Source organism: Ambystoma mexicanum, chromosome 10, assembly GCF_040938575.1.
Source record: "Ambystoma mexicanum isolate Mex_15411 chromosome 10, UKY_AmexF1_1, whole genome shotgun sequence".
Taxonomy (NCBI): Eukaryota; Metazoa; Chordata; class Amphibia; order Caudata; family Ambystomatidae; genus Ambystoma; species Ambystoma mexicanum.
In genome coordinates this window covers 1670600092-1670616200 of record NC_090932.1, presented here as the reverse complement: position 1 = coordinate 1670616200, position 16109 = coordinate 1670600092, and the positions used below count along the sequence as shown (strand labels likewise).

The window sequence follows — 16109 nt, the reverse complement described above, 5'->3', positions numbered from 1 at the left end:
CTAGTATGGGAAATCTCATCCCTAATCCCAGCAATTGTATCAATGAAGAAGTTTGACAAGTCATTGCGCAGTTTCTGCGAATTTAAGGATGCAGATACTGTGCCAGGGCCAGCCAAGTCCTTCACAATATGGAAAGGTTTTTTGGGTATATTAGCAGCAGACTGGTTTCTCATTTCTCTACTAAAACTCAGTGCATCCTGTCCACCCTCTCTTCCTCTACCTCCTCCTCCTTCTCTTCTACCACTCCTGGCCCGTCTGAGGCTGTATCTCCTCCTCTTTCCTCCTCCTTTCCCCTGTTCACCCCTGATGATCTTTCTAGACAAGTCCGATCTATGAACGTCTCGTCAAAGCAGGTTCTCCCCTGCTCATCCAGAACCATCAAGGGCCATATTGACACCCTTGTTCCAGCCTTGGCCGATTTCTGTAATCACTCCTTTGCCACTGGAACGTTCCCCTCTTCCTTAAGCACTCCCTTGTGCACCCCCTTCTAAAGAAGCACTCGGCCAATCATTCCTCTCCTGCTACCTATCGCCCAATCTCCATCACTCCTTTCCTGGGCAAATTCCTGGAAAAGCTGGCTATCTCCCAGCTTAATCTACCTAGTGGATCTGTTGGTTGTGTCCACGACCACCAGTCTGGCTTCAGAGCAGCCAGAAGCACGGAAACTGCTCTCCTGAACACCAGTGAACACCTGCTCTCCAAATGTGACTCTAATCTCCCCTCTGTCCACATTCTCCTCAATCTATCCTCTGCCTTTGACACAGTCAACCACGCCACCCTGCTCAATCACCTCAGTGACAACCTGAGTATCACTTATCAGGCCCTGGCCTGGTTGACTTCCTTTCTCACCGACCGACCCTCTCAGGTCCAACTGGGGTCTTTTCTCTCTTCTATCTCTTTCTCTACTTGTGGTGTTCACCAGGGTTCTAACCTCTCTCCCTTGCTGTTCAACCACTACCTGGCACCTCTTGCCCATTGCATCGCTACTTTCTGCTCCAATTTTCATTGTTATGCAGATGACACCCATCTCTCTTTCAGGCTCTTCTCAGCCACCTCTGCTCCTTCTCTTATATCAGACTGTCTGATTGCAATTCAGGAATGGTGTGCCGCCAACGATCGCTGCCTGAATGCCAGTAAGACTGAGATCCTCCTCATTGGGACACCTGCTCCCTCATTTCCTTTCTCTCTGGCCACCCACTCTGGGCCCTCTTCCTGCTCCTTCCTGTGAGGCTAAGAACTTTGGTGTCATCTTTGACTTCACCCTCTCCTTCTCTCCTCACATCTCTGACATCTCTAAGAAGTCAAACCATCAGCTGGACCTCCTCAGAGGTATTCTCCCTTTTCTCACTTTCCCCCAGAAGCTCACTGTCTCTAGAGCTCTGGTCCTCTCTCGGCTGGACTACTATAACAGCCTCTTTCTAAATCTGCCTGTCTCTACTCTTCGACATTTACAACTTATCCCGAACAGGACTGTGAGACTTGTCCTTGGCCTCAAGCCCAGGGATCATATCTCTCAAGCCTGACATCTTTTCACTGGCTCCTAGTGGCTGCAAGAATCAAATTCTAGACCCTCTGCATCACCCACAATGCTTTCTGGGGCCTGGGACAACTCCACCTCCAACTTTCTCTTCCAGCACATCTTCCTTTGCAAGCTCTCTTCTAATCCACCTCCAATTCTCTAAAGGTCAGATGTTTCTCCAAGCAGAGTGTTGGGAGCAGATCTATCCCCTCAGCTGGGGCCTCCCTCTGGAACAGCCTCCCTGCCACTTTCAAACTTGAGCAGAACCAACTCCGGTTCCGGATGCAACTCAATACCTTGCTTTTTGTTTCTGCTTTCTCTCTTCCACTCCCCTGCTGATGCACCTGACTGCTCTGTGCACTGGTCACCTGATCACCCTCTGGACTCGGGCCCAGGCTCCTGCATGTCCACTTGCCCTCGCACTGCCTCCGGGGCTCCCCAGCACTTCAGGGTCTGTATCTGCAACCCTATAGTCCCTTCTCTCTGCACTTATGAGCCACCCGCAGACTGCACTTATAGATTTACCTGCGCTTCTCCCTTCCCCTCCCTCCAGGCACTTCTCCCCTTCCCTCCCCACCGCACTTGCGCGATCTGAATGATACAAGGCCTAGTAATATCGTTGTTTTGTCCTCTCGTTGTTTCCCCCTCCTTGTCTTGGTAATATGAACAGAAACACCATACTCTCAACAGCACTTTTTCAGTTTCAGAAAGTCCATTCTGAAAAATAAATTTACATTCACAAAAATTACAACGCAATACAAATGCGTGGAACTTGGTGAAAAAAGAGCACGCTTGTGTTCGCTGTCAGAAAGCATCCCGAACACATCCACAAAACCATACATTGCATTTGCAAAATAAACATCACCACACACACCTCTAAGTTCTTATGTGACAGCGTTGAAATATTTAAAGAGAGCGTGCTGTGCCTACGGTATAAAGCTATGTAAGGTTACATTTCCTGGGCGCGGTGAGGCAGTGAGTCGCCAATGAGGTCTGATCCTAGCCAACGAGTGATGTGTGAGGTGCCTCAGGTTCCCAAATCCACTGTTCCTGTGTGTGGAGGTTCCACACTTCCATGGGGCCTCCACAGAGGGTCGAGGAGCCAATTTGTGTACAAGTGTCAAGTGTGAACTCTGGTTGATAAGAACAGCAATGGCAGCATTTACATGTGGAACCTAGGCAAAGCTCTAGCAGCTACCATTTGCAGGTTCAATTTTCTAAGAACCTGCGTGTCTGCACCAAAAAAGAAGTACACGTAGGTTACTTTCGACACTGCGTGCTATACATCTTTTCTCCGGTCTGGTTGGCTCAAAGAAGTTTTTGTCGGGTTGCTTCAACATGTGATTTGTGCACCTTTCCCGTCATTTCTCTAAAATAGTAATATTTTAGCTCTTGAAAGCCGATCATTAAGGCATATTGGTGGCAACCAAAAGTAAGAAGGTATGTGATGAAGTGCCAGAATTAGAAGCAGAGTTCAAACCCTTGCTACACACTCTAACTTTGTAACTAAAGTGAGTGATCCTGGGCAAATCGTTATATTTCCTTGTGCCTTAACGGGGAGACCTAAATAGCGAGGCTTTAAATGGCTATTAAAAACGTAATCATGGATAGATAGACTGGGCTCTGGGTCAATATATACAAAGCGCTGTCTATTCATATATTGTACATTATAAAGCTGTTTGACTTCTTCCTGGTACCTTTTTGTGCTGTAACTTTCCATAATCCCCTCGAGTATTAACGTTTGATGTCACTTTCTGAGATGTCATTTTCACTGATGTCAATACGTGTGTACATATTGGGATGCAGTTAGACCTGGTCCCCCCTGCTAACTCGCAGTGCTTGTTTCTGAGACGACAGAAGTCATTGACTGCATTATTTGCACACGCATGTTCTGAAGTCTGGAATGCAGCCGCCAGAATGCAAGATCACCATTACCTTGCAGTTTCCTCAATCCACGGACAGATATGATACAAGACAGGTTTCCAAATCTTGAATGCGGCGCCTAGAGACTTGGACAATGCCAAGTGGGTGGCTGGTGAGCACAACTGAAAAGTACCAAAGTTTAAAGTTGCACAACAAAGCAGAGTGTTTGGAAACTCTTTACGGGCAACTCCCCTCTCCCCCCGGATGCCACAGTCTCTAGTAAGGGCGCCCCCGCGCGGATGCCACAGTCTCTGGTAAGGGTGACCCACCGTGGATGCCACAGTCTCTGGTAAGGGCAACCCCATGCGGATGCCACAATCTCTTGTACTGGCGACCCCATACAGATGCCACAGTCTCTGGTAAGGGCGACCTCATGCGGATCCCACAGTTTCCGGTAAGGGCAACTCCATGCGGATGCCACAGTCTATGGTAAGGGTGACCCCATGCGGATGCCAATGTCGCTGGTAAGGGCGACCCTATACGGATGCCACAGTTTCCAGTAAAGCAAACCCCATGGTGACCCCATATGGATGCCACAGTCTATGGTAAGGGCGACCCCATGCGGATGCCACAGTCTCTGGTAAGGGCAACCCCATGCGGATGCCACAGTTTCCGGTAAGGGCAACCCCATGGCGACCCCATGTGGATGCCACAGTCTATGGAAAGGGCGACCCCATGCAGATGCCATAGTCTCTGGTAAGGGCGACTCAGCACGGATGCCACAGTCTCTGGTAAGGGTGACCCAGCGCAGATGCCACAGTCTCTGGTAAGGGTGACCCAGCACGGATGCCCCAGTCTCTGGTAAGGGCAACCCAGCGTGGATGCCGCATTCTCTGGTAAGGGCAACCCCATGCGGATGCCACAATCTCTTGTACTGGTGACCCCATGCAGATGCCACAGTCTCTGGTAAGGGCGACCTCATGCGGATGCCGCAGTTTCTGGTAAGGGCAACCCCATGCGGATGCCACAGTCTATGGTAAGGGCGACCCCATGGGGATGCCACAGTTTCCAGTAAAGCAAACCCCATGCCGACCCCATGTGGATGCCGCAGTCTATGGTAAGGGAAACCCCATGCGGATGCCACAGTCTCTGGTAAGGGCGACCCCGCGCGGATGCCACAGTCCTTGGTAAGGGTGACCCACCGTGGATGCCACAGTCTCTGGTAAGGGCAACCCCATGCGGATGCCACAATGTCTTGTACTGGCAACCCCATGCAGATGCCACAGTCTCTGGTAAGGGCGACCTCATGTGGATGCCACAGTTTCCAGTAAGGGCAACCCCATGCGGATGCCACAGTCTATGGTAAGGGTGAGCCCATGCGGATGCTGATGTTGATGGTAAGGGCAACCCCATGCGGATGCCAAAGTTTCCAGTAAAGCAAACCCCATGGCGACCCCATGTGGATGCCACAGTCTATGGTAAGGGCGACCCCATGCGGATGCCACAGTCTCTGGTAAGGGTGACCCCATGCGGATGCCACAGTTTCCGGTAAGGGCAACCCCATGGCGACCCCATGTGGATGCCACAGTATATGGAAAGGGCGACCCCATGCAGATGCCACAGTCTATGGAAAGGGCGACCCCATGCAGATGCCACAGTCTCTGGTAAGGGCGACTCAGCATGGATGCCACAGTCTCTGGTAAGGGTGACCCAGCGCAGATGCCACAGTCTCTGGTAAGGGTGACCCAGCGCCGATGCCACAGTCTCTGGTAAGGGCAACCCAGCGTGGATGCCGCATTCTCTGGTAAGGGCAACCCCATGTGGGTGCCACAATCTCTTGTACTGGTGACCCCATGCAGATGCCACAGTCTCTGGTAAGGGCGACATCATGCGGATGCCGCAGTTTCCAGTAAGGGCAACCCCATGCAGATGCCACAGTCTATGGTAAGGGTGACCCCATGCGGATGCCACAGTTTCCAGTAAAGCAAACCCCATGGCGTCCCCATGTGGATGCCATAGTCTATAGTAAGGGCGACCCAATGCGGATGCCACAGTTTCCGGTAAGGGCAACCCCATGGTGACCCCATGTGGATGTCACAGTCTATGGAAAGAGCGACCCCATGTGGATGCCACAGTCTCTGGTAAGGGTGACTCAGCACGGATGCCACAGTCTCTGGTAAGGGCGACCCAGCACAGATGCCACAGTCTCTAGTAAGGGCTAACCCGTGCGGATGCCACAGTCTCTGGTAATGACAACCCCACGCAGATGCCACAGTCTCTAATAAGGGCGCCCCGCGTGGATGCCACAGTCTCTGGTAAGGGCCACCCAGCATGGATGCCGCATTCTCTGGTAAGGGCAACCCCATGCAGATGCCACAATCTCTTGTACTAGCGACCCCATGCAGATGCCACAGTCTCTGGTAAGGGCGACCCCATGCAGATGCCACAGTTTTCGGTAAGGGCAACCCCATGCGGATGCCACACTCTATGGTAAGGGTGACCCCATGCGGATGCCAATGTCGCTGGTAAGGGCAACCCCATGCGGATGCCACAGTTTCCAGTAAAGCAAACCCCATGGCGACCCCATGTGGATGCCATTGTCTATGGTAAGGGCGACCCCATGCGGATGCCACAGTCTCTGGTAAGGACGACCCCATGCGGATGCCACAGTTTCTGGTAAGGGCAACCCCATGGTGACCCCATGCGGATGCCACAGTCTATGGAAAGGGCGCTCCCGATGCGGATGCCACAGTCTCTGGTAAGGGCGACCCCATGTGGGTGCCACAATCTCTTGTACTGGTGACCCCATGCAGATGCCACAGTCTCTGGTAAGGGTGACATCATGCGGATGCCGCAGTTTCCAGAAAGGGGAACCCCATGCAGATGCCACAGTCTATGGTAAGGGTGACCCCATGCGGATGCCACAGTTTCCAGTAAAGCAAACCCCATGGCGTCCCCATGTGGATGCCACAGTCTATGGTAAGGGCGACCCAATGCGGATGCCACAGTTTCCGGTAAGGGCAACCCCATGGTGACCCCATGTGGATGTCACAGTCTATGGAAAGAGCGACCCCATGTGGATGCCACAGTCTCTGGTAAGGGTGACTCAGCGCGGATGCCACAGTCTCTGGTAAGGGCGACCCAGCACAGATGCCACAGTCTCTAGTAAGGGCTAACCCGTGCGGATGCCACAGTCTCTGGTAATGACAACCCCACGCAGATGCCACAGTCTCTAATAAGGGCGACCCCGCGTGGATGCCACAGTCTCTGGTAAGGGCCACCCAGCGTGGATGCCGCATTCTCTGGTAAGGGCAACCCCATGCAGATGCCACAATCTCTTGTACTAGCGACCCCATGCAGATGCCACAGTCTCTGGTAAGGGCGACCCCATGCAGATGCCACAGTTTCCGGTAAGGGCAACCCCATGCGGATGCCACACTCTATGGTAAGGGTGACCCCATGCGGATGCCAATGTCGCTGGTAAGGGCAACCCCATGCGGATGCCACAGTTTCCAGTAAAGCAAACCCCATGGCGACCCCATGTGGATGCCATTGTCTATGGTAAGGGCGACCCCATGCGGATGCCACAGTCTCTGGTAAGGGCGACCCCATGCGGATGCCACAGTTTCTGGTAAGGGCAACCCCATGGTGACCCCATGCGGATGCCACAGTCTATGGAAAGGGCGCTCGCCATGCGGATGCCACAGTCTCTGGTAAGGGCGACTCAGCGCGGATGCCACAGTCTCTGGTAAGGGCAACCCAGCGCAGATGCCACAGTCTCTAGTAAGGGCGAACCCGTGTGGATGCCACAGTCTCTGGTAAGGACAACCCCACGCTGATGCCACAGTCTCTAGTAAGAGCGACCGCGCGCGGATGCCACAGTTTCTGGTAAGGGCCACCCAGCGTGGATGCCGCATTCTCTGGTAAGGGCAACCCCATGCGGATGCCACAATCTCTTGTACTGGCGACCCCATCCAGATGCCCCAGTCTCTGGTAAGGGCGACCTCATGCGGATGCCACAGTTTCCAGTAAGGGCAACCCCATGCGGATGCCACAGTCTATAGTAAGGGTGACCCCATGCAGATGCCAATATCGCTAGTAAGGGGGACCCCATGCGGATGCCACAGTCACTGGTACAGGCGACCCCATGCAGATGCCACAATCTCTGATACGGGCAACCCCATGCAGATGCCACAGTCTCTGGTAAGGGCGACCCCAGGCGGATGCCACAGTTTCCGGTAAGGGCAACACCATGGCGACCCCATTTGGATGCCACAGTCTCTGGTAAGGGCAACCCCATGGCGACCCCATGTGGATGCCACAGTCTCTGGTAAGGGCGACCCCATGCGGATGCCACAGTCTCTGGTAAGGGCGACCCCATGCGGATGCCACAGTCTCTGGTAAGGGCGACCCCATACAGATGCCACAGTCTTTGGTAAGGGAAACCCCCTGCGAATGCCACAGTCTCTGACATGAATTCTGCTGTGATTTTCAGAGCCCAGCCAGCCCTCACTCCAGAAGCGGACTTTGTTAGAGAGCAGCTCCAACCATGAATTGAATTTATTCAACGACATGCTTGCACAGGGTTCGTTGATAGAAATAACCCTTGGGCCCGATTCATGGAATATTTGCCCGGTTCAAAGTGAATATGCACTGCTAAAAAGTGACTTTGCACTGCCGACACAAACCCTGTTTCATGGAACCATGCAAAGTGTATTTTTGCAGTGCAAAGTCTGGGCAAAGTCAGCGCATAGTCATTTTTGCAGTATAAAATGACCCAGACTTTGCACGGTAAAAATACACTCTGTACGGTTCCACGAAGCAGGGCTTGTGTCGCCAGTGTAAAGTCACTTTGCAGCAGTGCAAATTCACTTTGAACTGGGCAGAAATTCCCACTGTATCCCCTCATACTGTTAGCCACCTCTGCTCAATACACGCACCATGCATTGATTAATATTCCCATGGTATTATGCATGCTGGAAACGCTGCGGGACATTCCATTGGAACAAATTGGCTGCAAATGCCAGACATTGAAAGCTGGGAACGCACAGCACGCACAGCACGCTGCGGCTGATTTGCTTTGCACATAAAGGGGTGATGGAAACACTGCCCCAAAAAATAGTGACATGGATGAAACGTGCAAAGAAAGACTTGGAAAGTCTTCCCGCCTGACAGGCGCTTTAAAAGAAAGGCTTTGTTTACATTCCATATGAGTGCCAGTGCCGGATTACAAAATAGGCAAAGTCGGCACCGGCCTACGGGCCCCACTACTTTTAGGGGCCCCGCGACAACGGATCAAAATAATATTGATTTGATCTTGAAAGAATATTAGACTCAAGCTTTCTTAAATTGTTTCCAAAAGATAGAAAAAAATGAATCAACTCAAAGAAACAAAAGCTTTACATTAACGACTCCATAGAGAAAATACTGTATTAATGTAATGTACCCATTAACAACTTAAAGTGAATACACCTGAGACATCAGGTTCACATAACAGTTTGTCTCTTAAAAGCTCATCTTCTGGCAGCTGGCAGATAAACTTGGTGCAAACCTAGTACATGTAATGTGCAGCAGTGATGTTCATCTCCATCATCTGGCACCCTTGAGAGGAGGGGATATTAAGGGTGGTAGATAACAAAATGTGCAGGCATTCTGCAAAGAGGGGTGCCAGGAAGTGCAGGAAAAGAGATAGACTACAACATATCCCAGACTACTGCTCGATTTACCGCACATTGCCACCCAAAAGGCTGTGCTAGCTAGACTTTGATGCTTGCTTACACAACATTTTATCATCTGGAAAGCGTCCATTGATGACAATGACAGGTGCTGGTTAATGTATTTTTGTGGATAGCTAAATGCAGGATAATTCAGTCTGATATCTACACGGCTGAGTTGATTAATCCAGAGTGTGTGAGGAATCCGCCCATCCACACGGTGGTGTGCACTTGCCTGCACTTTTTTTAACTTTTAAATGAAATTGAATGATGGTAGATCAACCTCCGGAAAATGTGTGGGGATAATCCTCAAACCATTTTCCTATGCTCACTGCACAACATACACATAGACCCGTGTACTCTGGGTGGACACAGCCTACAGGCACCGTCCAACCCTATCATATTTAGTTGGAATATGACAGCCAAGAGTAACTCAAGGCATCTCAGAAGGGAGAAGGCAAAACCTTCCTCCTGCCATGGCCACCCGAATTAACTAACACAGGCTCCATGGATCCACCCTTTCCTTTGTTAGCTGCTGTGTGGCAGGCTTTCATACTAATCAGAGTTAATTCAAACAGGCCCACGGGAGGCCTGGTCACAGGACTAACAAAGGACAAGAAAACCCCAACACCCCTTTCATTTGCACTGTGTCAACTTGAAGCCAGCTCCCGCCCTAATGTATCAATGAAAGTGAGCTGTCATGTCTGGTACATGTGTTTACAGTGGGCAACCCCCATTCATAGGGTAGGCGAATGTGATTTGATAGAGACAGAAAGTCTGTTCTCGCCACAGCTTCAAGGAGACCTGCCGCTTTAATCGGGAACCACAGAGAGCTCAATTAACAAGATAGACCCTTTGAGCCACAACAGACAGGAAGATGGGTGGCACTTAGTATTACATGTTTTCACCCGTTTACCTTTTCTGTTGCAGAGCACTCTGGTTATGACCTCATGCATACAGGAGATTGTTGGTGGAGACCCATGATTGGTTCATTAAGGTAGGCTAGCCTACACCAATCACTGGGGCCCACTTTGCTTTAAAAGAGGGCCAAGACCCTATTTTGGGCAGATCATCTGAAGAATTTGCAAGGAGTAACAAGGAGAACTCACTTGGACCCTGACTGCAGGTACAGTCTGCCTTACAGGTTCTGCCAGTGAAGGAAGCCCAGAATTTCCAATGAGGAAAGCAGGGTCCCTCCCTAAACATCTCCCAGCGACCAGAGGAATATACTGAATCCAGAGCACCTTCCAGAAGCAACAGAACCGGTACCCAGCCAGCACACAGCGTGCCCTGCTAAGCTCTGCCAGCAAGCTTCCTCGGTGGGAAGAGCCAGAGAGTCTCTAAACCAAACAGAAGACAAGGCCGTTGCCTGCAACCCTTTGATCAGCTTTGGCCCACCTGTCTTAAAGAAGGACACAAGCTCAGTGAAGAAACTAGGGGGAGTGCATCGCCAAGCATCAACCAGCGTCTGCCTTAAAGGACATTTTCAAGCCAGTCGAGCCCCTTGAGCTGCAACTGACTGCACCGCTGACTGTTGTCACACTGCAGTCCTTAACGTCGCCTGAGATGCCTTGACCAGTGCTTCAGACCCACCAACCAGCACTAAGACAACGATTCCTGACTCTGAGTTGCTGTGAAGGCCAGCCTGTAGCCATCGATCCAGCCTTGCTCGCCGTACTGCCTGCCGCCTGATAACTGCAGCTCTCTCCCATCTTGAAGTTTGTCGCAGGAGCAGCAAAGTGCCCTGAGACCGATTCAACCATGTCGAGCACCAATGACCTCTAAACGCACAAGGTACATTGTGGTTCTGTCCCCCTGGTCCTTCTCTGAAGGCCCCTTTTGTAATTTTGCCACCCATTTCTCCCTTTGTGCTGAAACCACATTTTCTTGAACTATTGTGATTTATTACTTTATCGACTACCGTCCTGTCAGTATCCAGTGTACATCCCTTTTCCTTCTGGAAACTGTCTGTCCTCTGTGTTTACAGGGTGGGTTGTATTTTGTAGTGTGCTAGAACTGTTTGTTGTAATAATAGTAAAGTAGATATTTGAATGCAACCTTGACTGGACAGTCCCTTTTATCATTGTCTAATAATTGTATTTTCGCTGTGTTGCAACTAACCAACGATCCACGACCTTTCGGAGATAAGCCTGCCGTTACGTCCACGTTACCAAAATTGGAAAAGGAAGTTTAGAATTGCCTTGTGTTTCCAATCTGTTCAGATCCCTTCTGGTGTGGGGCTGATTGATGGTTTAGAAACCGATATTCATCCCTAGACCACGGGTGTCCCGGAAGTTGATTCGTCTCACGGTGCTGATAAGGGTGACGCAGGATGCAATGCTAGGGTGGTGTCAGTGTATTTGGAACTGCACTATGGGCTTGGTGGGGATTTGTGAAGGGCCTTGAGGCTGCTGGTTTGGGGAGCAGGAGATGTGTGTGCTAAGAAGTGTGCTTGTGAGGAGGTTGCCACCACACACTGTCCACGTCCACTGGCAATAGTCACCTTTCTAGGGCAGTATTTCATCAACACACCAGAGAATGTCTTAAAGTGGGGAGTGGGTCACATCGATGTTTAAGGGCGGGAAAACACGACGTAAGAAAGGTTTTCGTGACCCGCTATCTTTCGCCCGCATTTTACACTATACACTTTTTTAAATCTATGGTCTGCTACTGGTTATACCACGGGTCAACGACATCCCAGAGGGGTACCACTCAGGGCAAAGTGGGGGACGTGGTGTGGAGTGGAGGGTGTCTAATGTTGTGCCTGATATCTAAAGTCTAGAGGAGGACTGGCCTGGATGAACTGATGGGCCTGATGTCTAGAGTTCAGAAGGGCACTGGCCTCGACCCTCTGATGTGCATGAAGTCCAGAGGGCCACCGATCTACGCCTACTGATGTGTATAGTGTCTAGAGTCCAGAAGGACACTGGCCCAAACCTACTAATGTGCAGGAAGTCCAGAGGGTGACTGATCTGCATGTACTGATGTGCATAGCGCCCAGAAACCGGAAGGGGACTGACCCAAACCTAACGATGTGTATGATGTCTAGAGAGGGACTGGCTAGGCATACTGATATATATATATATATATATATATATATATATATATATATATATATATATATATATATATATATATGGTGTCTAGAGTACATAGGGGAACTGGCCTAGACCTTCTGATGTGCATGATGTCTAAGAGTCCAGAGGGGTACTGGCCTATACCTTCTGATGTGTATGATGTCTAGAGAGGGACTGGCCAGGCATACTGATATATATATATATATATATATATATATATATATATATATATATATATATATATATATATATATATATATATATATATATATATGGTGTCTAGAGTACATAGGGGAACTGGCCTAGACCTTCTGATGTGCATGATGTCTAGAGTCCAGAGGGCAACTGACATCTACCAACTGATGTGCACGGTGTCTAGAGTCCAGAGGGGTACTGGCCTATACCTTCTGATGTGTATGATGTCTAGAGAGGGACTGGCCAGGCATACTGATATATATATATGGTGTCTAGAGTACATAGGGGAACTGGCCTAGACCTTCTGATGTGCATGGTGTCTAGGGTCCTGAGGTGGACTGGCCTATACCTTCTGATGCGCATGAAGTGTAGAGTCCAGAGGGGGGCTGGCCCGTACCTTCTGATGAGCATGGGATCTAGAGTCCAGTGGGGTACTGGCCTATACCTTCTGATGCGCATGATGTCTAGAGAGGGACTGGCTAGGCATACTGATATATATATATGGTGTCTAGAGTACATAGGGGAACTGGCCTAGACCTTCTGATGTGCATGATGTCTAGAGTCCAGAGGGCAACTGACATCTACCAACTGATGTGCACGGTGTCTAGAGTCCAGAGGGGTACTGGCCTATATCTTCTGATGTGCATGGCGTCTAGAGTCCAGAGGGGGACTGGCCTATACCTTCTGATGTGCATGGGATCTAGAGTCCAGAGGGGGACTGGCCTGTACCTTCTGATGTACATGGTGTCTAGAGTCCAGAGGGGGACTGGCCTATACCTTCTGATGTGCATGGTGTCTAGAGTCCAGAGGGGAACTGGCCTAGACCTTCTGATGTGCATGGTGTCTAGAGTCCAGAGGGGGACTGGCCTGTACCTTCTGATGTGCATGGTGTCTAGAGTCCAGAGGGGGGCTGGCCTATACCTTCTGATGTGCATGGTGTCTAGAGTCCAGAGGGGAACTGGCCTAGACCTTCTGATGTGCATGGTGTCTAGAGTCCAGAGGGGGACTGGCCTGTACCTTCTGATGTGCATGGTGTCTAGAGTCCAGAGGGGGGCTGGCCTATACCTTCTGATGTGAAGTGTGACATGTTGGGCTTGTCCTATGTGTGACTGGCTCTACCCCAGATCTTTTATGTGCCTCTTTGGTAAATCTCCCATTGACCGCAGGGCTCTCTGCCTCTGGTGGTGTCCTGGGATGGCTGGAAGGCCTGCGGTGGTCCACCTGCTTCCACTGTGTGGGTTTCACTGGGTCCTGGTCTGGAGCGCTCTCTCTTGCCCAATATTGCCGCCTCTGCCCATTTATGTATTTATTCATTTGTAGCGCGCACCTAACCCGAAGGCGCATGGGCGCTGCTCTCAAAGTCTGCTCTTCTCTCTCCAGACGGAGCCTGTGGTCGGAGGCCTGATCGACACCGTGGACAAGGTCATGCTGCACATGGTCACCAGCCTGGAGGACATCCCGGCGTCCATCACCACCATCGAGGGGACGTCATCAGTGGCAGGTGAGCCCCAATTCCAGACATGTGGCGCCCCCTCCGCCCCCCCCCCCAGAGCCAGGCACGGGAGGGGCGGTATCTCTGCTCCTTCAAGGCCCTTGATATGGTCACAGCAGACTCACCGGTGGCGACACCAACCCCCAGCTCAGGAAATCAATGGTGCACCCCGAAGTCTAACCCATACGATGGGCATTGACGTTGCAGGCACCTTCTTTCTCTGGCCATTAAGTGTGGATAGTGTGAAACATGTACTGATACCCGACAATGTAGCCTTCTAGAATGGAAAGTGCTGGGACATTTGCCCTTAAAAGCCCCGTGTTCTCTGTTTCTGAAATGTCCATTGGCGACATAGGGGGTGGGGTGTTGGTGGAACATGATAATGTTCTTGATTTTAATTGATTTGATTTGTATATGTGCTAACAACCAAGCAGGTATCCAAGCGCTACGACCAAGCAGGTATCCAAGCGCTACGACCAAGCAGGTATCCAAGCACTACGACCAAGCAGGTATTCAAGCGCTATGACCAAGCGCAGGTATCCAAGCGCTATGACCAAGCGCAGGTATCCAAGCGCTATGACCAAGCAGGTATCCAAGCACTACGACCAAACAGGTATCCAAGCGCTACGACCAAGCAGGTATCCAAGCGCTACGACCAAGCAGGTATCCAAGCACTACGACCAAGCAGGTATTCAAGCGCTATGACCAAGCGCAGGTATCCAAACGCTATGACCAAGCACAGGTATCCAAGCGCTATGACCAAGCAGGTATCCAAGCGCTATGACCAAGCGCAGGTATCCAAACGCTATGACCAAGCACAGGTATCCAAGCGCTATGACCAAGCAGGTATCCAAGCACTACGACCAAGCAGGTATCCAAGCGCTACGACCAAGCAGGTATCCAAGCGCTACGACCAAGCAGGTATCCAAGCGCTACGACCAGCAGGTATCCAAGCACTACGACCAAGCAGGTATCCAAGTGCCATGACCAAGCAGGTATCCAAGCATTATGACCAAGCACGTATTCAAGCGCTATGACCAAGCGCAGGTATCCAAGCGCTACGACCAAGCAGGTATCCAAGCACTACGACCAAGCAGGTATCCAAGCGCTACGACCAAGCAGGTATCCAAGCGCTACGACCAAGCAGGTATCCAAGTGCTATGACCAAGCAGGTATCCAAGTGCTATGACCAAGCAGGTATCCAAGCATTATGACCAAGCACGTATTCAAGCTCTATGACCAAGCGCAGGTATCCAAGCGCTATGACCAAGCAGGTATCCAAGCACTACGACCAAGCAGGTATTCAAGCGCTATGACCAAGCAGGTATCCAAGCACTATGACCAAGCAGGCATCCAAGCACTATGACCAAGCAGGTATTCAAGCGCTATGACCAAGCAGGTATCCAAGCACTATGACCAAGCAGGTATTCAAGCGCTATGACCAAGCAGGTATCCAAGCGCTACGACCAAGCAGGTATCCAAGCACTACGACCAAGCAGGTATTCAAGCGCTATGACCAAGCGCAGGTATCCAAGCGCTATGACCAAGCGCAGGTATCCAAGCGCTACGACCAAGCAGGTATCCAAGCACTACGACCAAACAGGTATCCAAGCGCTACGACCAAGCAGGTATCCAAGCGCTACGACCAAGCAGGTATCCAAGCACTACGACCAAGCAGGTATTCAAGCGCTATGACCAAGCGCAGGTATCCAAACGCTATGACCAAGCACAGGTATCCAAGCGCTATGACCAAGCAGGTATCCAAGCGCTATGACCAAGCGCAGGTATCCAAACGCTATGACCAAGCACAGGTATCCAAGCGCTATGACCAAGCAGGTATCCAAGCACTACGACCAAGCAGGTATCCAAGCGCTACGACCAAGCAGGTATCCAAGCGCTACGACCAAGCAGGTATCCAAGCGCTACGACCAGCAGGTATCCAAGCACTACGACCAAGCAGGTATCCAAGTGCCATGACCAAGCAGGTATCCAAGCATTATGACCAAGCACGTATTCAAGCGCTATGACCAAGCGCAGGTATCCAAGCGCTACAACCAAGCAGGTATCCAAGCACTACGACCAAGCAGGTATCCAAGCGCTACGACCAAGCAGGTATCCAAGCGCTACGACCAAGCAGGTATCCAAGTGCTATGACCAAGCAGGTATCCAAGTGCTATGACCAAGCAGGTATCCAAGCATTATGACCAAGCACGTATTCAAGCTCTATGACCAAGCGCAGGTATCCAAGC

At 50.9% G+C, this 16109-nt stretch overlaps 1 protein-coding gene across 2 annotated transcripts in view; it reads left to right on the top strand.

Moving 5' to 3' along the window:
- ADGRD1 (adhesion G protein-coupled receptor D1) overlaps window positions 1–16109 on the top strand; it is a 1635406-nt gene that overhangs the window by 265919 nt on the left and 1353378 nt on the right. For both annotated transcript variants that reach the window (XM_069620079.1, XM_069620080.1), the window contains one exon: window positions 13749–13869. In XM_069620079.1, coding sequence (XP_069476180.1) covers window positions 13749–13869 — 121 coding nt within the window. The remainder of the gene's footprint in view (window positions 1–13748; window positions 13870–16109) is intronic.